The sequence below is a fragment of the Pristiophorus japonicus genome, chromosome 9, assembly GCF_044704955.1.
Source record: "Pristiophorus japonicus isolate sPriJap1 chromosome 9, sPriJap1.hap1, whole genome shotgun sequence".
In the NCBI taxonomy this organism is placed as follows: domain Eukaryota; kingdom Metazoa; phylum Chordata; class Chondrichthyes; family Pristiophoridae; genus Pristiophorus; species Pristiophorus japonicus.
Genome location: NC_091985.1, coordinates 145,480,814 through 145,508,448, shown reverse-complemented (window position 1 = coordinate 145,508,448; position 27,635 = coordinate 145,480,814). Strand labels below are relative to the sequence as shown.

The window sequence follows — 27,635 nt, the reverse complement described above, 5'->3', positions numbered from 1 at the left end:
AGGAAGTCGCATGTTTCGCAGCATTGCAAACACGGTCTATATTTTTGTAAACTAAATGTTGGAGATGGTGATGACATTCCCCCAAAAAACAGCACTACAAATTTTCTTTGAAGTATAAGAGCAAGTGAAAACATCTCCTAGTTAGGGGGCTGTGAATAACCTTCATGCCCAGGGCCGGATTAAGGGCCTGATGGGCTTGGGGCAAACTGATCCAAATGGGCTGATAGTTATGTTTGTTCATTACATTACATTACGTATATGATTCTGAGTATGAAAACATAGGCCAGTATATTCAACAGTGAAAGTGTATATTCTGTATCAAGTAGGTATATATTCTGGTTCTGGTAACATTGCAATACTAGATTCCTATACATATATGCAAATTTCTGTCAATAACATGTGAAATAAGACAGGCTAGTACATATTCTGTTCTGTATATAGGTATATTAGTGTTATATAGGTCTTGTTTTTCCTTATTGTCTATTCTATTCAGCCTATTTGGGAGGCCTTATTTTTTTTTCCTACATTTATTTGGTGGGCCTATGTTCTTTGGTGGGCCTGGGGCTGCAGCCCCATCCGCCCCAGTGGTTAATCCGCCCTTAGTTAATCCGCCCCCTGGTTAATCCGCCCCCTGGTTAATCTGCCCCCTGGTTAATCCTCCCCCTGGTTAATCCGCCCCCCTGGTTAATCCTCCCCCTGGTTAATCCGCCCCCCTGGTTAATCCTCCCCCTGGTTAATCCTCCCACTGGTTAATCCGCCCCCCTGGTTAATCCTCCCCCTGGTTAATCCGCCCCCCTGGTTAATCCTCCCCCTGGTTAATCCGCCCCTGCCTCACACGATCATTACTTTGCTGCAGCCCATGCTACATTCCACTTGTTGGCAATAATCTCCGGAGCAATATGTGAGAGCTCCAAATTACATTTTTAGAGCCCAGGAAACAATTTTAAAAGGAAATTGGACAGGTATTTAAGGATGAGGAACTTACAGGGGTTAAGGACAAAAAGCAAAGCTGTGGGTCTAAGCACGTTTTCTCAGAGCCAGCACAGGCACGATGGGCCGAAGGACCTCTCTCTGTGCTGTAATTTTCTATGATATTTGATATTTGTTTCTTTGCACTCTCTTCAATTTACTTCGTGTGTCACTAGATCTCTCTTCTCCATCTTTCAGTTTAGTTTGATTCTGCTTAACTACCATTTTTAGTTTGTTTTCTGCCTGTCTTCTCTAAGGGAATTAAGGGATATGGGGTTAGTGCGGGAAGGTGGAGTTGAGGTCGAAGATCAGCCATGAACTTATCGGATGGTGGAGCAGGTTCGAGGGGCCGAATGGACTACCTCAGCTCATATTTCTGCCGGGTTACCAACACACACTGACAATCTTCACCACTTGCTTAACCTGTTTTCTCACACCACCATGAGCCTATAATTATTGGCAACACATAAAATCAAACAGAATTTCAGTACTTGATGAATGCTTCTGAGATACAGTACTGAGCTAGCTTTGCATTAGCATTGCTATAGGGATTCCTGTTATGTTCAGAATAACTCCACAAGACTGTATATTGTAAGCTCAAACTGTTGTGACCTTGGTCTCTTTAATATAACTCCAGAGTGAGGAAGCAGCATGGTAGACTGCCTTTTATACCTGCTTGCCCAGGGTGTGCAGGTGACCCTTGGGTCTCCCAGAGATGCACCCCCTGGTGGCAAGTCTTGCACACTGGTAATGTTTACATACATAACAATTCCTATATTTAATAAGCGCCTCAGCCTGTGTATGGATGTTAGAGTAAAAGTGGGATAGCCCATCAATCTACCGATTTTTCCTGCCATTTTGCACAACGGTTTCCATTTGGACCAACATTTAAAATGGCTGCCGAACTCTGTTGTTCCATGGGATTTGGGTGGTGCAGCAGAGAAGGAAGGAAGAGAGAGACAAAAGTAAAATGATTTGGCTTTGTGCTGCCTGGATTCCCTGTACCATGCCTCCCATAATAGAAAATGACACGGAGCACGGAATATACGACAAAGAGAAGGCGGCTCACTTGGCCCTGGAATGTGCGGGAAATGTAAGTAGACCACTGTGTTAGAGCAGGCAGTTTCATCATGACTGCCATTACAGCTGAGCTCAATCCTGTCCTCTCGTACAACTGGTCGTGGTCAGAAATGGGAACCGTGGTTGGCTCCCCCCTCCCCACCCCCCTCCCCGCCCCTCCTCAGTCCAGGTGCACAGAAGCCAATTGTAGCTTCTGCGCTATCGTCTCAGCTCAGATCGGTTAACTCAGCACAGTCCAGTCCTTTCTCCCAGGAGATCACATGGTTTCAGGTGGGGTGGGGTGGAGTGTATATGTCGTGATGCACACGATGTCGCAATTGTGTGGGACAGACTCGAAAGACCAGATGGTCTTTTCCTGTCCGTATGGTCTGTTTGCTTTACTTTTGCCCGGTATTTCTTAAATAAACCCTATCGATTTAAGCTGATTTTTCTGCATCAATGAGTGATGATTTGCAAAGATCGAAATTCTGAACCAGGTCAGCCTGATTCCCAAGTGTTTCCACAACAACCCTCCGAGGTAGTCGCAACAATGGTAATAGACCTCTTCTGTACATGCACAGTACAAGTCATCAGTCATTTTTATCTTGTATTGTAGGCAATTTTTAACCTGCCAGAACAAACATATATTTATATATATGTGTATGTGTTTATTGTTTGGACATTACGATATATAATGTGAAAATTACAAATATACAAAGCAGTTATCTATATTTTTCACGGACTGCAGCACTTTGAGAGCAGTGACTACCTATCTGTTTTTGCGATCAGTGCAGCTCCCGGCTCCTACCTGCTGCTGCTGGGTGCCCCATGCAGTAGGTGCGAATTCTCCCACTAGTTTCCTGGGTCTGGAATTCCTGACCGTTTGAGTGTAGCAGCAGTCCATTCCCTGGAACAGCAGCAGCAGGGGGAGGAGCTGGGAGCAGGCGTGGAGTGGAGTGGAGCGGGAGTGGAGTGGAGTGGGGGTAGAGCGGGAGTGGACAGGGGGCAGCAGCAGCAAGGCAGCACAAACTAGGTGGGGAAAGAGAGATGCCAGGGTGAATGGTGGGTGTGAGTGGAGAGAGAGGATTGCCAGTGTGAATTGCAAGGAGAGGGAGATGGTGCATGAAGAGATGTCCGAGAGGGAGGAGCACTAGTGTGGACTGGGGTTTGAGGGGAAGAGGAAGAATGGCTCTGAATTGAAGGTGGGGGGAGGGGAGAGGAGGGGGGAGGGAGGGGGGGGGGGTGGGTAGAGTATTCTGTGTCACTGGAACAGCCCGAAAATAACTTGGCATTTGACATTAACAGCAGAGTGATCAGTGCAAATCCACAATCGCCCATCATTTCTCTGCAAGCACTGAGATATAATCCACGTTTTGCCGCAATGTTCCACTGTGCCAGTGATAGATTGTTGGGCACGTCAACAGCTTATGTTACTGCAAGCCCGTGTCCCACGGCACTTTCAGTATAACTACACGTCATTGGCCGATATTCAGTATTGTTTTTGATTTGTCAGTTTTTTTTTGAAGCTGTTGGTCATCTTTTGCTAATTTTCCAGATGGACATGCAGCATTATATTAAAAAGGGTGATGCAGTGGGTTGATGTATGAAATTGTGGAAAGCAGAACCTGTTTGTTCCCAATCCCGCCCTTGCTAGTTGGGAGAAGTGTAGAGTTGGAGGTGCAGTACTTCCCGGCACCGAGCAAATGGGTGCCAGTGGGCACCACTTTAAAAGGGCCCGCCCCTGGCCTTCCAGGCCTCATCTTCCAGCCCACCCCCGTTAATTGGTATTGGCAAAGCTCACCTGTTTCCGTGAAATGGCTGCTTGTAATAGAAGGGAGATAAATGTCACCGCTTCCTGTCCAGCACTGATCACCCTTTAAAAGCAAGTCCCCTAATTGCAACACACGGTAATTGCTTCACTTCGGAAAGGCCCATTCTTTGGCCTTCAGCTTCTAACATTTAATGTGGATCAAATGAAACATAGAAACATAGAAAATAGGTGCAGGAGGAGGCCATTCTGCCCTTCGAGCCTGCACCACCATTCAATAAGATCATGGCTGATCATTCCTTCAGTTCTCCTTTCCTGCTTTCTCTCCATACCCCTTGATCCCCTTAACCGTAAGGGTCATATCTAACTCCCTCTTGAATATATCCAGTCAACTGGCATCAACAACTCTCTGCGGCAGGAAATTCCACAGGTTAACAACTCTCTGAGTGAAGAAGTTTCTCCTCACCTCAGTCCTAAATGGTCTACCACTTATCCTAAGACTATGTCCCCTGGTTCTGGACTTCCCCAACATCGGGAACATTCTTCCCGCATCTATCCTGTCTAGTCCCATCAGAATCTTACATGTTTCTATGAGATCCCCTCTCATCCTTCTAAATTCCAGTGAATAAAGGCCCAGTTGATCCAGTCTCTCCTCATATGACAGCCCAGCCACCCCGGGAATCAGTCTGGTGAACCTTCGCTGCACTCCCTCAATAGCAAGAACGCCCTTCCTCAGATTAGGAGACCAAAACTGAACACAATATTCCAGGTGAGGCCTCACCAAGGCCCTGTACAGCTGCAGTAAGACCTCCCTGCTCCTATACTCAAAACCCCTAGCTATGAAGGCCAACGTACAATTTGCTGCCTTCACCGCCTGCTGTACCTGCATGCCCACTTTCAGTGACTGATGAACCATGACACCCAGGTCTCGTTGCACCTCCTCTTTTCCTAGTCTGCCGCCATTCAGATAATATTCTGCCTTCGTGTTTTTGCCCCCAAAGTGGATAACCTTACATTTATTCAAATGAATTGAGCAATTACAGGAATAAAGGCCTTGGCATGTTCTTCAGACAGATTGTACTTGCTTGCTCGCGCAGTCCAGCGACCAGGCATAAAGCCACTCGGGGCTGGATTTTCTGCTATGATGTTTTTGGGACGGTAATGGCGGCTGGGCGGTAAAGTTAGCGCCTGGGAATAGTTTGTGCCTCAGTAGGTAAGTTTGGGCAGCTGGGCCCTGAGTCAGGGGGCACAGTGCTAAGGGAAGCGTTGTACACCTCTCAGCGTTAGCATGGGAAACTCCCGAGCTAAAGAGTCGGGACGGGAGCGCTCCAAGAGAGGGGAGGGGGCGAGGGGGGAAACCTAATTAAAAAAAAAAAAACCACAAAAACATTCCCAAAACATTGCCCACACCATCACAAGACAAAAAAAATGAAAAGACGAAACATTCACACTTAGCTTAGGAGTCCATTACTTAGCTCTCTGCAGTCGGTATCGCTGGACTGCCTGATTTCGCACGTGGTCACTGTGGGATGCGCTTTGGGGCGGACAGGTCGGGCAAGAGTCAAAACTCATGCCGGTGTTACAACCAGGGGCGTTGCACACTGGCGCAGCTTTTCTGGGCGGTGCTGTTCAGCGCCGCTAAACCGGACCCGAGGATTGCTGCGGGGCTGACTGCCGGGCCAGAACACCTCACCGCCGTCATTGCCGGGGTGAAAAACGAAGGGGAGAGGAGTCGGAAATCCAGCTCAGAGGCCCTGACTTTAACTATGGATTTAAGTTTGTTGTTTTACAATGCATTACGCATTATTGTTGTACACTTCATTGATGAAAGTAAAACCTCAAATGGTTACTGTGTTTTGCATACATCGAAAGCACTGTTTTAAAAAAAAAAATGACCATTCCTGGTAATTTAGACAATGTTGTACTAAAGCCAATCTATAATGATCCCTATCTCTGCAGATCCTATTTATATTCTCTCCCCGCATGCCTCCTTGCAAAAGACACATGATTTCAATTACACTACTGCCTAGTGTGCGCAAAAGATGAACTCCTGTCCGCGGATCACCAGCACAGTTCCATTGCCGCAGTGGTGATGCTGAACCGATGGCTGTTGGTGTTGCTGCTGCCGCAGTAAGTGCTTTGTGGCTCCCAGGAAGCAATGCAGGCACAGAATGGCACCCCTTGTATATTGTGGGACCGCTTCTACTTGAAGTAGTTCCGTCGCGTGCTGGGCGCCTGGTCTCTCTGGCATCCGTCCCATTTACTCAAGGTGATGGGTTTCAGAGCACCAGTAGCAATGGAAAAACCACTGCACAAGCAAGACATTGTATGTGCAAAATTGCTTAAAAAGTCATAATCCCACACCCTTCTTCCCTCTTGAGCATCCCCGATTTAAATTGCTCCACTATCGGTGGCCGTGACTTCTGTTGCCTGGGCCCTAAGCTCTGGAACTCCCCTCCCTTAACCTCTCTGCCTTGCCTACCTCTCTTCCCTCCTTTAAGACGCTCCATAATGCCCACCTCTTTGACCAAGCTTTTGGCCAGCTGTCCTAATATCTCCTTATGTGTCTGATAATTGCTGCTGTGAAGCGCCTTGGGACGTTAACGGCGCTATACAAATGCAAGTTGTTGCTGTTGGTAATGGGGGAGATCCCTGTGGGCAAACTCGATTGTTGGGCCTGTTCAAAGCAGGTTAAACACCCTGTCCACTGGTAGCCAGAACAGCAATGTGAGCCCAGTCACACCAACTGTTTGTGTTCATCAGCAGTTCACCGCTGCCTGTGAGACAGGTCAGAAAACCAGTTTTTTAAATTCATTCATGGGATGTGGGTAGCATTTATTGTCCATCCCTAGTTTCCCTCGAAAAGGTGGTGGTGAGCCGCCGCCTTGAACCGCTGCTGTCCGTGTGGTGATGATACTCCCACAGTGCTGTTAGGGAGGGAGTTCCAGGATTTTAACCCAGCGACGGTGACAGAATGGCGATATATTTCCAAGTCAGGTTGGTGTGTGACTTGGAGGGGAACGTGGAGGTGGTGGTGTTCCCATGTGCCTGCTGCCCTTGTCCTTCTAGGTGGTAGAGGTCACGTGTTTGGGAGGTGCTGCGAAGAATACTTGGCGAGTTGCTGCAGTGCATCTTATAGATGGTACACACTGCAGCCACGGAGGGGGTGAATGTTTATGGTGGTGGGTGGGGTGCCAATCAAGCGGGCTGCTTTGTCCTGGATGGTGTCGAGCTTCTTGAGTGTGGGAGCTGCATTCATCCAGGCAAATGGAGAGTATTCCATCACACTCCTGACTTGAGCCTTGTAGATGGTGGAAAGGCTTTGGGGAGTCAGGAGGTGAGACACTTGCCGCAGAATACCCAGCCTCTGACCTGCTCTTGTTTATGTGGCTGGTCCAGTTAAGTTTCTGGTCAATGGTGACCCTCAGGATGTTGATGTGATTCTTTGCTCCAGTGGCCACACTAGTTCCACCAGATTTATGTAACATTGCTGACACCAATATCAGGGCATGTCATTAAGACTGGGAAAAACTGAAATCTTTGAGAAGTTCACAGTAACATTGATGTTTCGACTTAAGATTAACAAGGGAATAGAAGTAGAAAGGCAATAAAGTTTTTTTTAAATGAAAAGGACGGTAGTATCTATCATAATAGATTCCCCCTGGACATGTAACTACAACAGTGACTACACTTCCAAAAGTACTTCATTGGCTGTAAAGCACTTTGAAATGTCCTGAGCCTGTGAAAGGCGCTATAGAAATGCAATTTTTGAATGAAGTTTGGTGGGAATCGAGACACTCTCCCTATATAGTCTGACATGGTTGAGATTGAGTAGAATGAGCCTATATTCTCTCGAGTTTAAAAGAATGAGATGTGCTCTCATTGAAACATATAAAAATCTTACAGGACTTGGCAGGGTAGATGGTGAGAGGATGTTTCCTCTGGCTGGGGAGTCTAGAACCAAGGGTCACAGTCTCAGGATAATGGGTCGGTCAATTAGGACTGAGATAAGGAGAAATTTCTTCACTCAGAGGGTGGTGAATCTTTGGAATTCTCTACTTCAGAGGCCTGTGGATGCTCACTCGTATTCAAGACAGAGATTGATAGATTTTTGAACACTAAGGGAATTGGGATATGGGGATCAGGCGGGAAATGGATTTGATGTAGAAGATCAGCCATGATATTGAATGGTGGAGCAGGCTCGAAGAGCCATATGGCCTACTCCTGATCCTATTTCTGATCTTCTGTTCTTCTGGTGGGGATCATTTTATGAATGGGCACTCTTGGCAGGAAGCAGTGCCCAAACTTCTCTAATTATTCATTGTAATGGGCAGAAAATAAAGGGCAACATGCACCCAGCTTTACAATATGCGCTCCCAGCAGGTGAGGCTTCCCCGCTGGAGCATGAAATCTAAACATTTGCCCTGTGAGTTTTTAGATTCTGATTGCAATCGGAAGTAGGAACATTGGCTATGTTATGTCTTGGATAAAGAGTCAGACTATATGCTGCAAGCTCAAAGTAAGTGTGACCGTAGTCCTTTATTGCAGATCTCAGAGTGCCTCTCCAGCCTCCTTATATACAGGTGCTTCCAAGGGATTGTGGGATCCCTTGGGATTCCAGGGGATAAGCCAGGTGGTTAGACTTTTGTAATTACAGGTTTACATACATAACAACACTCTCTTTCCCCACCCTCCCCTCCCCAAAGTCAATAGTGTAACTATTTACAATGAGTCGATCTGGGGCCTTCCTTTCCCTGGTTGATCGTCTCAGTACAAATGCTGGTGTTGGTAAGTCGGTTGTTGGGCCTTTGCTGGGCTGCTGTACAGCTGGACTGCTGGGGGTGGTGAGTCTTGTTGGGCTGCTGCGGGTGATGGTTCTGCTTCATGGTCAACCGCTGGATCGGTTGCCAGTTGTGTGTGTGTTGGAGGGTCGAAAAAGGTAGAGTCTATTGTGGGTTGTTCTGGATAGTCAGTAAATGTGAGTTTGGTTTGGTCCAAGTGTTTTCTGTAGGTGAGTCCATATGCGAGTTTGACCACAAACACCCTACTCCCCTCTTTGGCCAAAACAGTGCCAGCAATCCACTTGGGACCTTGTCCATAGTTCAACACAAATACAGGATCATTTACAACAGTTTTGCGTGACACATTTGCGCGATCGTGATATGTATTCTGTTGAAGCCGCCTGCTCTCTACCTGTTCGTGTAGATCAGGGTGGACTAACGAGAGCCTTGTCTTAAGTGCCCTTTTCATGAGCAGTTCAGCGGGAGGGACTCCGGTGAGCAAGTGGGGTCTTGTGCAGTAACTAAACAGGACTCGGGAAAAGCGAGTCTGCAGTGAGCCTTCAGTTACCCTTTTCAAGCTCTGCTTGATTGTTTGAACTGCTCGTTCTGCCTGACCATTGGACGCTGGTTTAAACGGGGCAGACGTGACATGTTTGATCCCATTGCGGGTCATGAATTCCTTGAATTCGGCACTGGTAAAGCAGTAAAGATATGGCCCATTGTTACTTAGAAGGACATCAGGCAGGCCGTGCGTGGCAAACATGGCCCGTAGGCTTTCAATGGTGGCAGCGGACGTGCTTGCCGACATTATCACACATTCAATCCATTTGGAGTATGCATCTACTACCACTAAAAACATTTTTCCCAAGAATGGGCCTGCATAGTCGACCACGGTTTGGAGGGCAAAGACCATAAACTTGGTGTCTCCCTGGGTGCATTCCTTAACTGGGAACATGTATTACATTTGTGCACTCAGGACTCTTAAGTCTGCATCGATACCAGGCCACCACACGTGGGATCTGGCTATCGCTTTCATCATTACAATGCCTGGGTGGGTACTGTGGAGATCACTAATGAAAGTGTCCCTGCACCTTTTTGGCACCACTACCCGATTACCCCATAGGAGGCAGTCTGCCTGTATAGACATTTCATCTTTGCGCCGCTGGTACGGCTTTATTTCTTTCGGCATCTCTAACGGGACACTAGACCAACTCCCGTGGAGCACACAGTTTTTTTTACTAAGGATAGTAAGGGGTCCTGGCTCGTCCAGGTTCTAATCTGTCGGGCAGTAACAGGTGATTGCTCACTCTCGAATGCTTCCATTACCATAACTAAATCTGCGGGTTGTGCCATCTCCACCCCTGTGGTGGGCAATGGCAGCCTACTGAGAGCATCGGCACAGTTTTCTGTGCCTGGCCTGTGGCGGATGGCGTCGTTGTATGCGGACAACGTGAGCGCCCATCTCTGGATACGGGCCGATGCATTCGTATTTATCCCCTTACTTTCAAAAAAGAGGGATATAAGTGGCTTATAGTCGGTTTCCAATTCAAATTTGAGCCAGAATAGATATTGATGCATTTTCTTTACCCCATAAACACACGCTAACGCTTCTTTTTCGATTATATTGTAGGCCATCTTGGCCTTAGACAGACTTCTGGATGTATAAGCAACCGGTTGCAATTTCCCAGATTCATTAGCTTGTTGCAATACATACCCGATCCCGTACGACAACGCATCACATGCTAGTACCAAACGTTTACATGGATCATACAACACAAGCAATTTGTCTGAACATAACAGCTTCCTAGCTTTCTCAAAGGCATTTTCTTGGCTTTTGCCCCATACCCATTCATCTCCTTTACACAGTAAAGAGTACAAGGGTTCTAAGACCCAGTAAGAAGTTACCAAAATGGTTCAGGAGTCCTAGAAACGACCGCAGCTCCAGCACGTTCTGTGGTCTCAGTACGTTTTTGATTGTCTCTGTTTTCGAATCGGTGGGCCTGATGCCGTCCGCCGCGATTCTCCTCCCCAGAAACTCCACTTCAGGCACCAGGAAAACTCAATTCGAGCATTTTAGCCTGAGCCCCACACGATTAAGCCGACTAAGAACCTCCTCCAGGTTCTGCAGGTGCTCGACGATGTCCCGACCTGTAAACAAGATGTCGTCCTGAAAGACCACGGTGTGCGGGACCGACTTCAGTAAGCTTTTCATGTTCCTCTGGAATATCGCCAAGGCCGATCGAATCCCAAACAGGCATTGTTGTAAACGAAAAGATCTTTGTGCGTGTTGATGCAGGTGAGGCCTTTCGAAGATTCCTCCAGCTCCTGCGTCATGTAGGCCGAGGTCAAGTCCAGTTTCGTGAACGTTTTCCCTCCCGCCAGCGTCGCAAATAGGTCGTCTGCCTTCGGTAGCGGGTATTGATCCTGCAGTGAGAAACGATTGATAGTTACTTTGTAATCACCACAGATTCTGACGGTGCCGTCTCCCTTGAGGACTGGAACAATCGGACTGGCCCACTCATTGAATTCGATCGGCGAAATGATGCCCTCTCGTTGCAGCCTGTCCAGCTCAATCTTCACCCTCTCTCTCATCATGTAAGGTACCACTCTCGCCTTGTGATGGGTGGGTCACGCCCCCGGAATCAAATGGATCTGCCAACCAGTTCTCTATCCATGTCAGTACATTACCCCCAATGCCATGTGCTTTAATTTTGTACACCGATCTCTTGTGTGGGACCTTGTCAAAAGCCTTTTGAAAGTCCAAATACACCACATCCACTGGTTCTTCCTTGTCCACTCTACTAGTTACATCCTCAAAAAAATTCCAGAAGATTTGTCAAGTATGATTTCATAAAACCATGTTGACATGGACCGATCCTGTCACTGCTTTCCAAATGTGCTGTTATTTCATCTTTAATAATTGATTCCAACATTTTACCCACTACTGATGTCAGGCTAACCGTTCTATAATTCCCTGTTTTCTCTCTGCCTCCTTTTTAAAAAAAGTGGTGTTACATTAGCTACCCTCCAGTCCATAGGAACTGATACAGAGTCGATAGTCTGTTGGAAAATGCTCACCAATGTATCCACTATTTCTAGGGCCACTTCCTTAAGTACTCTGGGATGTAGACGATCAGGCCCCTGGGATTTATCGGCCTTCAATCCCATCAATTTCCCTAACACAATTTCCCATCTAATAAGGATTTCCTTCAGTTCCTCCTTCTCGCTAGACCCTCGGACCCCTAGTACATCCGGAAGGTTATTTGTGTCTTCCTTCGTGAAGACAGAACCAAAGTATTTGTTCAACTGGTCTGCCATTTCTTTGTTCCTCATTATAAATTCACCTGAATCTGACTGCAAGGGACCTACATTTGTCTTCACTAATCTTTTTCTCTTCACATATCTATAGAAGCTTTTGCTGTCAGTTTTTATGTTCCCGGCAAGCTTCCTCTCGTACTCTATTTCCCCCCTCCTAATTAAACCCTTTGTCCTCCTCTGCTGAATTCTAAATTTCTCCCAGTCCTCAGGTTTGCTGCTTTTTCTGACCAATTTATATGCCTCTTCCTTGGATTTAACACTATCCCTAATTTCTCTTATTAGTCATTTGGAATGCACCAATGGTGGATACAGATTCAATAGGAGCCTTCAAAAGGGAATTGGATGAATACTTGAAGGACAAAAAATTGCAGGGATATGGGAAAAGAGCGGGGGAGCGGGGCTAACTGGATTGCTCTTTGAAAGTGCCAGTGCAGACTCGATGGGTCGAATGGCCTCCTTCTGTGCTGTATTATTCAATGATTAACAGGCTGTCCTGCAACTTTAGGATTAATCATACAAGTGGGAGAGAAATTGCCACAAACTACTCCTGTCCATTTCTCCCAGTGATTTGTAGCAGCATCGGACAATTTGTGCACCAAATGAAAGAATGACTTTGTAAACTTACCCCAAAACAGGTAGTGATGGGAATCCTACAAGAGGCCCCCACATCCGTGGATATTGGATGTGCGGGTGGGAGAAGCTAATGATTGCTAATCAATAGGTACTGCACATCTGCAGATATCCGATGCGGACAGGAGTAGACTTGTCGGTTATGCCTCCCCTAGAGTTGATTTGCTCTCTCAGCTCACGCATGAGAAATGGTCGCATGGTGATGTACCAGAGGCTGCTGTGTCCTGGCAACAGTCACTGCCTTTGCCAGCGAAAATGAAAATATACTGGACATAAAAGTTGGTGCAATTTTCGGCCTTGATTCTAGTGACGAGTGGTCTTGGACTAAGAATCATAGAAGTTTACAGCACGGAAGGAGGCCATTTTGGCTCATTGTGTCCGCGCCAGCTAACAAGGGGCTATCCAGCCTAATCCCACTTTCCAGCTCTCGGTCCGTAACCCTGCAGGTTACGGCACTTCAGGTGCACATCCAAGTACTTTTTGAAATATGGTGAGGGTTTCTGCTTCTACCACACACATGCACTGCCCTCATCAACCCTCCTGGTTACCTCCTCGAAGAATTCAATCAAGTTAGTCGGACACGACCTTCCCTTGACAAATCCGTGCTGACTGTCCCTGATTACCCGTGTCTTTCGAAATGTAGATTTATCCTGTCCTTCAGGATTTTTTCCAAGAATTTTCCCACAACTGAGGTTAGGCTGACTAAGCTTGGTCAAAGGTGAGTTGACAGGTCAGAAGTAAGCCTTAGTGAGTTATTGCTCCAAATCCAGTACACACAAAAACCAGTGACTTAGGGTTAGGCTTAGGCTTAGCCAAGTTAGCTAAGGTCTGGGTTACGGTACCAGATGACATGCAAGTAGATGTCCTTTCTGCTGCCCAGGTATGTGGTGTTATGTATACAGTTTGGTGAAGCCACGAAAAGAACAAAAAACACTGGTTCAGATAAGGTAGCACTGTGAAAACGCTCAGGTTCCTCCTTCAGATTTGCACTGCCGTCTTACTTTTGGTCTTTCTCTTTCTATCCTGGGAAGAGCGAGTGTCTGGGTTACCTGATTAGCCATGCTCTCCATTATCCATCAGAGTTTTTGTGCGCGTTGGGGTTTTGTTTTAGTTAAACCAGCTACGATGTAACGGGGCTTTTCAAATTGATTTTTCAGACCCTGGGTTTTTGATTCAGAAGGATAATTGGTTGTTATTTGGATGTGCAATACATAATAGAATTTACCATCAATACAGCTCTAATATTTAGGTTCAGCTGAGAAATTTGGCTCCGGGGTTGGGCTGTCAACATTTTTTTCTTAAACAAGAATATCTAATTTTCTAAAATAAGAACACATGGGTCTTTTCTGCACAAGCTGGAAACTTAATTAGATAATCTAAATAGACCAATAGATAAACTAAATAGACGACAACTGGTTTCAGTATCTCTGAAGGGGGAGGGAGAGCAAGTAGCCTGTTATGTAAACCTGTAATTACCATGTCTAACCAGCAGAGGGCTTATCCCCTGGAGTCCCAAGAGATCCCACAATCCCTTGGGTGCACCTGTATATAAGGAGGCCTCACAGGCTGGAGAGGCACTCTGAGATCTATAATAAAGGACTACGGTCACACTTACTTTGAGCTTGCAGTATCTAGTCTGACTGTTTATCCAAGACATAACAACTGGCGACGACATACAGATGACGAACCTCAATGCAACAATGCAGAGAACTGTGGGCATCCTGGAGAAATTTTTGGAAGGAGATGATTCGGAAACCTTTGTGGAGCGACTTGACCAATACTTCGTGGCCAACGAGCTGGAAGGAGAAGGGAACGCTGCCAAATGAAGGGCGATTCTCCTCACCATTTGCGGGGCACCAATGTATGGTGTCATGAAAAACTTGCTCATTCCAGCAAAACCCACAGACAAGTCGTACGATGAGTTGTGCACACTGGTCCGGGAGCATCTAAACCTGAAGGAAAGCGTTCTGATGGCGAGGTATCGATTTTTACACGTACAAGAGGTCTGAAGGCCAGGAAGTGGCGAGCTACGTCGCCGAGCTAAGGCACTTTGCAGGGCATTGCGAATTTGGAGGACACTTAGAGCATATGTTCAGGGATTTCTTTGTACTTGCCATTGGCCATGAAGTAATACTTCGCAAACTTTTGATTGTAGAGACCCCAACCTTGAGTAAAGCCACAGCGATAGCCCAGGCATTTATCTCCACTAGTGACAATACCAAACAAATTTCCCAGCACATCAATGCTGCTGCAAGTACTGTGAACAAAGTAACGTTATTTTCAAATGGAAATGTACATGGCAGGACTTACACGCCTGTAGTTGCACGTCCGCAGATGATTCAGAGCCCACCATCAAGGGTGGTGAATACAAAGCAATTAACACCTTGTTGGCGCTGCGGGGGTGATTATTGATTCCATTCATGGCGCTTCAAAGGATACGTTTGCAAGGGCTGTGGAACAATGGGACACCTCCAACGTATGTGCAGCCGTGCTGCAAACCCTGCTAATCCTGCAAACCACCATGTTGCAGAGGAAGACAGATCCACGGTGGATCATGATGAACCAGAGCCTCAGACCGAGGAGGCAGAGGTATATAGGGTGCACACATTTACCACAAAGTGTCCGCCGATAATGCTGAAAGTTGAATTAAATGGACTCCTGGTGTCCATGGAGCTGGACATGAGCATAAGCCAGTCCATAATGAATAAAAGGACTTTCGATAAGTTGTGGTGCAACAAGGCTTCAAGGCCAGACCTGACTCCCATGTGTACCAAACGTAGAAGATACAAAAAGGAACTGATTCCCGTAATTGACAGTGCTACCGTAAAGGTCTCCTACAATGGAGCGGTACACGATTTACTACTCTGGGTGGTACTGGGCGATGGCCCCACGCTGTTCGGCAGGAGCTGGCTGGGAAAGATACACTGAAGTGGGTGGAGCTGCGGAATACCAAAGGGCAGAAAACGCTAGTGGGAGTTGTGTACAGACCACCAAACAGTAGTAGTGAGGTTGGGGACAGCATCAAACAAGAAATTAGGGATGCGTGCAATAAAGCAATTATCATGGGCGACTTTAATCTACATATAGATTGGGCTAACCAAACTGGTAGCAATACGGTGGAGGAGGATTTCCTGGAGTGTATTAGGGATGGTTTTCGAGACCAATATGTCAAGGAACCAACTAGAGGGCTGGCCATCCTAGACTGGGTGATGTGTAATGAGAAAGGACTAATTAGCAATCTTGTTGTGTGAGGCCCCTTGGGGAAGAGTGACCATAATATGGTAGAATTCTTTATTAAGATAGAGAGTGACACAGTTAATTCAGAGACTCGGATCCTGAACTTAAGGAAAGGTAACTTCGATGGTATGTGACGTAAATTGGCTAGAATAGACTGGCGAATGATACTTAAAGGGTTGACGGTGGATAGGCAATGGCAAACATTTAAAGATCACATGGATGAACTTCAACAATTGTACATCCCTGTCTGGAGTAAAAATAAAACGGGGAAGGTGGCTTAACCGTGGCTAACAAGGGAAATTAAGGATAGTGTTAAATCCAATGAAGAGGCATATAAATTGGCCAGAAAAAGCACCAAACCTGAGGACTGGGAGAAATTTAGTATTCAGCAGAGGAGGACAAAGGATTTAATTAGGAGGGGGAAAAGAGAGTATGAGAGGAAGCTTGCCGGGAACATAAAAACTGACTGCAAAAGCTTCTATAGATATGTGAAAAGAAAAAGATTAGTGAAGACAAACGTAGGTCCCTTGCAGTCAGATTCAGGTGAATTTATAATGGGGCAACAAAGAAATGGCAGACCAGTTGAAAAATACTTTGGTTCTGTCTTCACGAAGGAAGACACAAATAACCTTCCGGAAATACTAAGGGACCGAGGGTCTAGTTAGAAGGAGGAACTGAAGGATATCCTTATTAGGCGGAAAATTGTGTTAGGGAAATTGAAGGCCAATAAATCCTCGGGGCCTGATAGTCTGCATCCCAGAGTACTTAAGAAAGTGGCCCCAGAAATAGTGGATGCAGTGGTGATCATTTTCCAACAGTCTATTGACTCTGGGTCAGTTCCTATGGAGTGGAGGATAGATAATGGAACACCACTTTTTAAAAAAGGAAGGAGAGAGAAAACGGTTAGCCTGCATCAGTAGTGGGGAAAATGTTGGAATCAAATATTAAAGATGAAATAGCAGTGCATTTGGAAAGCATCGACAGGATCAGTCCAAGTCAGCATGGATTTATGAAAGGGAAATCATGCTTGACAAATCTTCTGGAACCTTTTGAGGATGTAACTAGTAGAGTGGACAATGGAGAACCAGTGGATGTGGTGTATTTGGACTTTCAAAAGGCTTTTGACAAGGTCCCACACACGAGATTGGTGTGCAAAATTAAAGCACATGGTATTGGGGGTAATGTACTGATGTGGATAGAGAACAGGTTGGTAGACAGGAAGCAGAGAGTCGATATAAACGGGTTCTTTTCAGAATGACAGGCAGTGACTAGTGGAGTGCCGCAGGGCTCAGTGCTGGGACCCCAGCTATTTACAATATAGATCAATGATTTAGATGAAGGAATTGAGTGTAATATCTCCAGGTTTGCAGATGACACTTAACTGGGTGGTGGTGTGAGCTGTGAGGAGGATGCCAAGAGGCTGCAGGTTGACTTGGACAGGTTAGGTGAGTGCGCAAATGCATGGCAGATGCAGTATAATGTGGATAAATGTGAGGTTATCCACTTTGGTAGCAAAAACACGAAGGCAGAATATTATCTGAATGGCGGCAGATTAGGAAAAGGGGAGGTGCAACGAGACCTGGGTGTCATGGTATATCAGTCATTGAAAGTTGGCATGCAGGTACAGCAGGTGGTGAAGAAGGCAATTGGTATGTTGGCCTTCATTGCTAGGAGTTTTGAGTATAGGAGCAGGGAGGTCTTACTGCAGTTGTACAGGGCCTTGGTGAGGCCTCACCTAGAATATTGTGTTCCGTTTTAGTCTTCTAATCTGAGGAAGGACGCTCTTGCTATTGAGGGAGTGCAGCGAAGGTTCACCAGACTGATTCCCGGGATGGTTGGACTGACATATGAGGAGAGACCGGGTTGACTGGGCCTTTATTCACTGGAGTTTCGAAGGATGGGAGGGGATCTCATAGAAACATATAAAATTCTGACGGGACTGAACAGGTTCGATGCAGGAAGAATGTTCCCGATATTGGAGAAGTCCAAAACCAGGGGGCACAATCTAAGGATAAGGGGTAAGCCATTTAGGACTGAGATGAGGAGACACTTCTTCACTCAGAGAGTTGTTAACCTGTGGAATTCCCTACAGCAGAGAGCTGTTGATGCCAGTTCGTTGGATATATTCAAGAGGGAGTTAGATATGGCCCTTATGGCTGAAGGGATCAATGGGTATGGAGAGAAAGCAGGAAAGGGGTACTGAGGTGAATGATCAGCCATGACCTTATTGAATGGTGGTGCAGGCTCGAAGGACCGAATGGCCTACTGCACCTATTTTCTTCGTTTCTATGTTAACCACTCGTTGTGTAAAAAGGTATTTCCTTATGTCGCCTCTGGTTCTTTTGCCAATATTGGCAGTAATCAAGCCATATGGTTCACAACAGGCTTCTGCACGTTCAGTGTAACCTGTTCAAAACCAAATTGCTTTGAAAGAATTAAGGTGAAACAAACCCATTAATTAGCTTGTTTCTATGGCATCAATTTTGGCTGAGCCCGTTTTTCAGTGCACTTACTGGAGTTGCGCCGCTGATGTACGTTCCGAGATGCGCAAAAAATAAATGTTGGAACTTTGGCCGCTGTCTGGCCTCTTCACTGCAGTCGCGCAGTGTGGCCAGTTGTTCTGCGCTGGAAAATGTGTTGGGACGTCTGCACATGTGCAGTGGTGATTAGTGATGTCCGCGCATGCGCAGTAGCGCTGCAATTCTGCGAGTTGGCAATCGGTCATTACAGAGCTGCTTGTGTCTTCGCCACCGAATTGCTGAGGTAGAATATCTTGCTTTCTTATTCATCAATTCACTCAGTGCTTATGTGTTAATGCTCTCGCTCTTAAAGCTAGCTAGGATACAAAGAAAGGCAATCAGAGATAATTCTCAGATGCAAGCTGTCATGTATGTATGGTTGGATTTACTGGCCACGAGGTGGCGCCGCTATCGGAGGTCATTGGGCTGTGCGCACATGTGCGGCCCAGGTATAAAAGGCCAGCCATCTTGTAATGTAATCACTTTGGACCCTAATAAAGTAGAGCCAGGTTTGTACCTGTTCGGAGTTTACAGTCTTCAGTCTATTGAGTCATGGCATACACAACATTTGGCAACGAGGTAACACAAACCTTCGCATGCAAAAATGAGCACAATTGGAATTCTGGAGCGATTCGTGGAGGGAGAAGATTGGGCAGACTTTGTAGCCCACTTGAACCAGTACTTCGTGGCCAACAAAATGGAGGGAGAGGCAGACGTAGGTCGGTGCTGGGTGGTCCTCCTCACCGTTTGCGGTCTGAAAATCTATGGACTCATAAAAAATTTCCTCTTGCCCTCAAGTCCAACGGACAAGAACTATGAAACATTGTGTGCTCTGGTACGTAACCATCTCAAACCAGATAAAGGCATCATCATCTCAAGATATCGATTCTATATGCACGTTCGTTCTGAGGGCCAGGATGTATCGGAATTTGTTGCCGACCTAAGACGTCTAGCTGGACCGTGCAAGTTCGAAACTGCGTTGGCAGGCATGCTGCGGGACTTCTTTGTAATCGGTATCAACCACGAGGTGATCCTGCGTAAGCTACTGGCGGCGGAGATGCTGGATTTGAGCAAGACCATCAGATTGCCCAATCATGCATGACGATGGACAAAAGCTTAAAGCAGATGTCATTGAAAAATTGGAACTCGGCAAGGTAGTATTATCGTTTGGCAGAGCTGCCTATGGCAGGGCCTACCCGACTGCGTACGCGAAACCTGTGGCTGCTCACAGTCCGCCAACGGAAATGAATCCGATAGCACCGTTTTGGCGTTGTAGGCGAAATCATCAGCATCATCGGTGTCGGTTTAAACAGTATATTTGTAAAGGCTGTTCGAGAGTGGGGCATCTCCAGCGCATGTGTCTGCAACTGAGCAAGCGTGCTGCGACACACCACATGGAGGATGATGACCAGTCTAGCGCGGATCTGGATATGCAATCTGAGATACCAGAGGAGGAAGTGTATGGACTGTATTCATTCCAAACAAAGAGCCAACCGATAATGATTAATGTAAAACTTAATGGTGTGCTGGTATCTATGGAATTGGACACGGGTGCGAGTCAATCAATAATGAGCCAGAGGACATTCGACAGGCTGTGGGATACTAAGGCTGTGAGGCCTAAGCTGAGTTCAGTTAATGCCAAGTTGCATACGTACACTAAAGAACTCATAACGGGGATTGGCAGTGCAGTCGTCAAGGTGTCGTGTGATGGTGCGGTTCACGATTTACTGTTATGGATTGCTCCAGGCAATGGTCCAACGCTGTTCGGCAGGAACTGGTTCGAAAAAATCAAATGGAACTGGAACGAGATCAAAGCGTTGTCATTGTTGGAGGATACTCCATGTGCTCAAGTGCTGAGCGAGTTCCCCTCGCTGTTTGAACCAGGCATCGGCAATTTCACAGGAGCCAAGGTGCAGATCCACGTGGACTCAGATGCAAGACCTGTCCATCATAAAGCTCGGGCAGTTCTGTACATGATGAGGGAGAAGGTCGAAATCGAACTGGACAGCCTCCAACATGAAGGGGTCATATCATTGGTCGAATTTAACGAATGGGCCAGCCCCATTGTTCTCGTGTTGAAAAGAGATGGCACTGTCAGGATTTGTTGAGACTACAAGTTTACGATCAACCGAGTTTCGAAACAGGATCAATACCCGTTACCGAAGGCTGGTGACCTGTTTGCAACACTAGTCGGGGGGGGAAGTCATTCACAAAACTGGATCTGACGTCGGCCTACATGACAGAGGAGCTAGTCGACAGTTTCAGAGAAACATGGAGAGTCTACTGAAGTCTGTCCCCAGAACCGTCGTGTTCCAAGATGTCACACTGGTCACAGGTCGTGACTCCGCCAAACATCTGAACAACCTGGAAGAGGTTCTATATCGTCTGGACAAAGTGGGACTCAGACTGAAACGCTCGAAGTGCGTCTTCATGGTACCGGAAGTCGAATTCCTGGGGAGGAAAATTGCTGCTGACGGTATCAGGCCTATGGACTCGAAAACCAAGGCATCAAAAATGCACCCAAGCCTCGGGATGTGACTGAGCTGTGTTCGTTCCTTGGTCTACTTAACTACTTTGGTAATTTCTACCTAGATTGAGCACCTTATTAGAGCCACTGCACATGCTGCTAAGAAAAGGCGACAACTGGGTTTGGGGTGTGTCTCTTGAGAAAGCTACAAATCTGCTGTGCTCTAACAAACTGCTGGTACATTATGATCCGTGTAAGCATAGTATTGGCCTGTGATGCTTCGTCATCTGGAGTTGGTTGCTTGCTCCAACAAGCTAATGAGTCGGGCAATTTACAACCTGTTGCATATGCTTCAAAAAGTTTGTCAAAGGCGGAAAGAGCCTACAGCATGGTAGAGAAAGAAGCACTAACCTGTGTTTATGGGATTAAAAAGATGCATCAGTACCTGTATGGTCTTCGGTTTGAACTGGAAACAGATCACAAGCCACTCATTTTATTGTTTTTGGAAAACCAAGGTATCAATACCAATGCATCGTCCTGCATCCAGAGGTGGGCGCTGACATTATCTGCCTATGATTGTCATTCGGCATAGACCTAGCACTGAGAATTGTGTCGATGCATTGAGCCGTCTGCCATTGCCCACACCGGAGGTGGAGACACCACAACCTGCAGACCTACTGTTAGTCATGGATGCTTTTGAAAGTGAAGGCACCCCTGTCACGGCCCAACAAGTTAAGATCTGGATCAGCCAGGACCCAATATTATCGGTTGTGAAACGTTGTATCTTTATTGGTGATTGGTCTGCCATACCCAAGCAAATGTGTGAGGAGACCAAACCTTACATCCGTTGCAAAGACGAACTTTCCATTCAATCAGATTGTATACTGTGGGGTAACCGTGTTGTTATGCCCAAGAAAGGCAGGGAGAAATTTATGCATGATCTACATAGCACGGTATTGTCATGGTGAAAGCCATTGCCAGGTCTCATGTATGGTGGCCTGGAATTGACTCTGATCTGGAATCATGTGTGCATCAGTGCAACACTTGCATGCAGCTTAGTAAAGTATCAGTGGAATCGCCATTGAGTCTGGTCGTGGCCATCTAAACCATGGTCCAGGATCCACATCGACGTTGCAGGTCCCTTCCTGGGAAAGATGTTCTTAGTTGTGGTGAATGCTTATTCCAAGTGGATAGAGTGTACAATCATATCATCCAGCACACCCACAGCTACCATTGAAAGCCTTTATGTCATGTTTGCTATGCATGGTCTGCCTGACATCGTTGTAATCGACAACGGATCTTGCTTCATCAGTATGGAGTTTCAAGAGTTCATGAAACTCACTGCTCTTGTCTTCTTTGCTTTCAGCTAATAAAGGCAAGTATTCCTTATGCCTTCTTAACCACCTTATCTACCTGGCCTGCTACTTTCAGGGATCTGTGGACATGCACTCCAAGGTCCCTTTGTTCCTCTACACTTCTCAGTGTCCTACCATTTAATGTGTATTCCCTTGCCTTGTTAACCCTCCCAAAATGCATTACCTCACACTTCTCTGGATTAAATTCCACTGTTCTGCCCACCTGACCAGTTGATTGATATCTTCCTGCAGCGTATAGTTTGCTTCTTCATTATCAACCACACGGTCGATTTTAGTATCATCTGCAAACTTCTTAATCATACCCCCTACATTTAAGTCTAGATCATTGATATATACCACAAAAAACAAGGGACCTAGTACTGAGCCTTGCAGAACCCCACTGGTAACAGCCTTCCAGTCGCAAAAACACCCATCAACCATTACCCTTTGCTTCCTGCCTCTGAACCAATTTTGGATTCAACTTGCCACTTTGCCCTGGATTCCATGGGTTTTACTTTTGTGACCAGTCTGCCATGTGGGACCTTATCAAAAGCCTTGCTAAAATCCAGATTTTACATCATCCGCACTGCCCTCATCGACCCTCCTTGTTACCTCCTCAAAAAATTCAATCAAGTTAGTCACACACGACCTTCCCTTAACAAATCCGTGCTGACTGTCCTTGATTAATCCGTGTCTTTTTCTAAATGAAGATTTATCCTGTCCTTCAGAATTTCTTCCAATAATTTTCCCACCACCGAGGTTAGGCTAACTAGATTGTAATTACTCGGTCTATCTCTTTCTCCCTTTTTAAACAAAGGGACAACATTAGCATTCCTCCAGTCCTCTGGCACCACACCTGTAGCCTGAGAGAATTGGAAAATGATGGTCAGAGCCTCTGTTAGTTCCTCTTTTGCTTCTCTTCACAGCCTGGGATACATTTAAACCGGGCCTGGGGATTTATCCAATTTCAAAGCTCCCAACCCCCTGAATACTTCCTCTTTCACTATGTTTATTTCATCTAATATTTCACACTCCTCCTCCCTGATTGCAATGTCTGCATCACCCCTCTCTTTTGTGAAAACAGACGCAAAGTGTTCATTAAGAACCATATCCACACAGATTACATTTATGGTCTCTAAACTGTTCTTACATATTGGGCCAAAAGTTTCCTTCAGCAGCGTATTTTGGGAGCACCTACCTGCTGGCAGCCCTCCTGTGTAAACTCGTTCTCTGACGCTGTGAGGAGGAGCCAAGCATAACAGCCCAGGGATCCCAGGGGCTCAGCCGAGGTGGAACCCTACCTGGGATCACATGGGCCTGGTCCTCCAATCAGAAAACAGATTGTCTTCCTTTCATTTATTTTATTCCTGCAGCCTTTAAAATACATACAGATTTAGCTTTTATCATGCAAATCCAATTCATTACTCATAATTCCCACTTCGAAACAGAGACTGTGCACCGTGCAGAAAGTTATGACATTTTTTTTTAAAACCTGCAGCTTTAACATACACTAGAATTGCTTCTCATTAAAGCTGTTAAGCCATTTAATTCTATTTTAATTTTTTTTTCATTTCGGGTTTCTCCTTACACCGCGGAAACAAGCCGTAGAATTTCCGTCTGTAATTGGTGGGCAAGTACTCCAACCCTGTGCCAGCAATTAGGTTGCCGGAGGAGGAGTGCATGGTTCCTGTCATTGTGCACATTGACAGATCGCAAGTTTGGAATGTAGCGCACGGGGAAATCCCAAACATGATATCAAAGGCGGTATGACGGCGTACTCTTGAGAGTAGTTGCCATGCCGACCGCAAAATCCAGGCCAGTCAATTCATGCTTTTTGGACATAGTGCCACAATTGTTTACAAATATTTCTGTGGGACCAAAACAACCTGTGCTGCTGTTTGAATGAGAGCCATGTGAGGGGAAGGAGAGATTTGTGTCTGCTCAGAGGTCAGTTGCAAAGTGAATTTGAAACTTATGAACACAACAAAATTGACGGGCAGAAAAAGACCAGCTGGTCCTTCGGGCCTGCCCCACACAATGATGGTTCAACCATCATGGCTAAACACTTCACCCCGCTCCCGCCCTAACCCCGCCCCCGCTCTCAACCCCACCTCTCCTCCACCCCACACTGGGAGAGGCAAAAACCTAGAAAAAAAAAACGGGGACAAACAAGGGAAAAAAAATACTCTGGAATATTGCTCTCCAATAGGCAATGGAAACCAGTGCAGAAGAACTCACGGACCAAGCATGACCTTCAATACCCTTTGACTGGATGTTGTCTTGTCCTGTAATAGTTTTAACTTGAATGCTTCTATTCAATCTGAGATGCACTGGTGCAAATGAGGGAGGGAGAGAAAGATAGATAGATTCCAAGGCCCAATTCCATGAACTGAAATATGAAACATCATACATGACATGCAATAAATGATTTTTGTGCATGGTGCTACAATTCTTTAGTTTGTACGGTACTTCAGTGTTCCTAAGATAACCGGTTCTGTTTTTTTCCATAAGAGAAATGAGAAATGCAGTTTTTCAAGGGCCTTACTGGAAAAACACTGCAGGATCAGTAGCTATCTTGGGAGCCAATCCTTACTTCTAATATGCTGGTGTTTCTGAACTCTGAATAGGATGTAGCAATCCCCTCTGCTGTTACAACCTCTCCGAAGTCTATTGAGAAGGGCTTAATGAACCTGTAGGATTCTGCTGCTTCAACTGAGAAGCTTAAGGGTTGGCCTGTAGGAAAGACACAGCAGGTCATCTTAGTCCAACTATTTTACTTGATTAGTCAACAGTAAGCAAACAAAACATACACTTCCTTGGTACAAGTCCAAACGATTGATTAGTTCGGTTGAGCTCTTGTGGATCTCTGTGTGGGGAATCAACCCATCCGGCTGTAGCACCGTTGCTTAGTCTCACGGTCCTTTATATCCCCCGGGCCAGTCATATGGCCGGGCTGATCCTTGCAATGGGGGTGTTGACCAAGTCTCAACATGATGTTCCGTGCTTGTCTCAAGGTTTCAAATACAATCATATTCAGTGTTAGCAAACTCCATCAGTCGCAGTGATTAAATGTGTCATGTATTAATGCTTGGGGGTCACCAGACACCAGAGGACGTCACGGTCGGAGGTCATCGGGCTGTACGCATGTGTGCTTGGTCACCTGTATATAAGCTGGGTGTCTTTGTCACGCTGGCACTCTTGGGCTGAAATAAAGATGGATCAGGTTGCACCTGAGTGAGTTTACAGTAACCAGACTCTTGAGTCATTACAAAATGTAAGAGACATAATAGGCCTTTGTGGTTCCTGGACACTTGTCACAAAGAGGGGCATAAGATCTAATTGACAGCTAAAGCCTTCAAGGAACACATGCACTCCTTCAGTCAACCCTTAAGTGGACATTGCTAAGTCATTACACACAAACACTTTGAATACGCTCTGTGACAGGCAGGTTAACGGTCATGGAAAAGGAAAAGCATATATAAGTTTTATACAATACTAGCCTTGGTGTTTTGTACATTGCAGTAGTATTGAACACATGCACTCCATGCCAATACCCTTGGTCTTACAATGCACAAGCTATACATATACTCCTTGAAAGCAATGTTGGATTAATTTTATATTTTGGATTTATCCTAAACACAAAGCCATACTGGCCTAATTTAAATTGAATCAATAGAATTGTTCTTTCTTTAATTACTCTAATTGGGAATTATATATTAATGAACCAGTCTTACCTGTGTATCTATTTGCTGGGTTATACTGTCATTAGTCAACAGAAAAACATTGCAAAGTAATTGTCACTTCTGGAGATCCTGACATGTGGAGGACATTTGAAGCCATAATAATTAATGTCTGTTACAACCAGAATCCGACAATTAGTCCATGTGTGCTGTCCCCAGCTTGTCAATCCTGTGTAAACGAGGCAGACATTTTATTGTTGACGGCGCTTATGCCTAGTTTTCAGAAATGATCAACAAATATCTTGATGGCTAAATAGGCAGCCAACCATTAATGACCAAAATCTGTCTTTCTTCATTGAACTGGCCATTAAAGCGAGGAAGATTAGTTGTGAAACCAGTCAGCAGAACATTTTAAAGCCAATAAGAGCATCAAGAATCCCTCAACCAATGCCTAAAATCAGATTATCTGGTCATTATCACATTGTTGTGTGAGGGAGCTCGCTGTGCACAAATTGGCTGCCATGTTTCCTACATTAAAACAGTGCCTAGACTCCAAAAGTACAGCAAAGCATTTTGGGATGCCCTGAGGTGATGAAAGGTGCTATATAATTACAAATCTTTTAATTCATCTGCGATGAGAGCAGTGCCTTAGGTATGGAATGACCAGAAGCTTTGGATCCAGTTCAGTTGGTTAAGGGATCTGGTACAATAGGTTGTGAATTCTACCTTCCTTCCCGCTTCCGAGTTAAATTGATTACACTGTTGACATACATGTAGGGTGCACTGTTCTTGTGCAAGTAAATCCAGTTGAATTCTGGGAGTGAACTGTATGTGAATGAAGCATTGTTGGGGAGGGGTGGGAGGAAGAGAGAATCGCTTCTGTCTGATTCATGGGCCTGGATTTTTGTCTATGATGTTTTTTAGGTGATAATGGCAATGGGGCGGGCAAGTTACCGGCCGGGAACAGTTTGTACCTCAATAGGTAAGTTTGGGCACCTGGGCCCTGATTCAGGGGGCGCAGCGCTAAGGGAGGCGTTGTACACCTCTCTTAGGACGTCAGCATGGGAAACTCCCGAGCTAAACAGCCAGCCAGGGAGCGCTCCAAGCGAGGCCTGGGGGAAACCTAAAAAACCACAATAACATTCCCAACACATTACCCAAGCCCCCTCAACACAAATCGCACCAAAAATTAGAAGAAGAAACAATCGCACTTACTTCTGGAGTCCATTACCTTCCTCCCCGCCGCCGGATTCGTGGGACCGCTCTGATTTCCCAGGCGGTCATTGCGGGCGCACTTCCGGGCGGACGGATTGGGCAAGACTCAAAACTCGTGGCAGTGTTGCAACCAGAGGCGTTGCACACCCAGCGCAGTTCTTCCTGGCGGTCCTGCTGAACGCCGCCGCTAAAACCCGACCGGAGGATCGTGGCGGGGCGCGGGAGACCTCAACGCCGCCTTTCACACCGCTCTGGGGCGAAACTCCGAGCGCAGAGGATGGAAAATGCAGCCGATGGGCTAGATCCAAACATGGTACATATATACCCATGAGTACACTGCTCCCCTTCCACACTGCATGGTGCCAGTTGCACTTGGTAGCTGATTGCTCTTGATCCTTGGGTTGTTTAACAGTGTGCCTGTAACAAAAGAGATACCCCATATCAAAGTAAAAAGTACAGTCCATTCCTGGTAACTCAGTCATTTTCTACATTTAAAATTGAACTATCCAGTATTCAAATTGAGCAACACAAATAACATAGGAAAGCAGGAATTTAGTGCTGATATTAATTTGAATTAGCATTAATTTGAATTAAACAACTTGGAATTAAGAGTCGACAACATCATTTAAGATATTAA

At 45.9% G+C, this 27,635-nt stretch overlaps 1 protein-coding gene across 2 annotated transcripts in view; it reads left to right on the top strand.

The window, feature by feature from the left end:
* The window catches only part of dtd1 (D-aminoacyl-tRNA deacylase 1), a 239,302-nt gene that overhangs the window by 118,860 nt on the left and 92,807 nt on the right, over positions 1–27,635 (top strand). The window contains exon 5 of one of the 2 annotated variants that reach the window (XM_070888807.1): positions 11,045–11,172. The exons of the other annotated variant lie outside the window; for it this stretch is intronic. Within the exon in view, the coding sequence (XP_070744908.1) occupies positions 11,045–11,172 (128 nt within the window). The remainder of the gene's footprint in view (positions 1–11,044; positions 11,173–27,635) is intronic. 2 annotated transcript variants of the gene reach the window in all.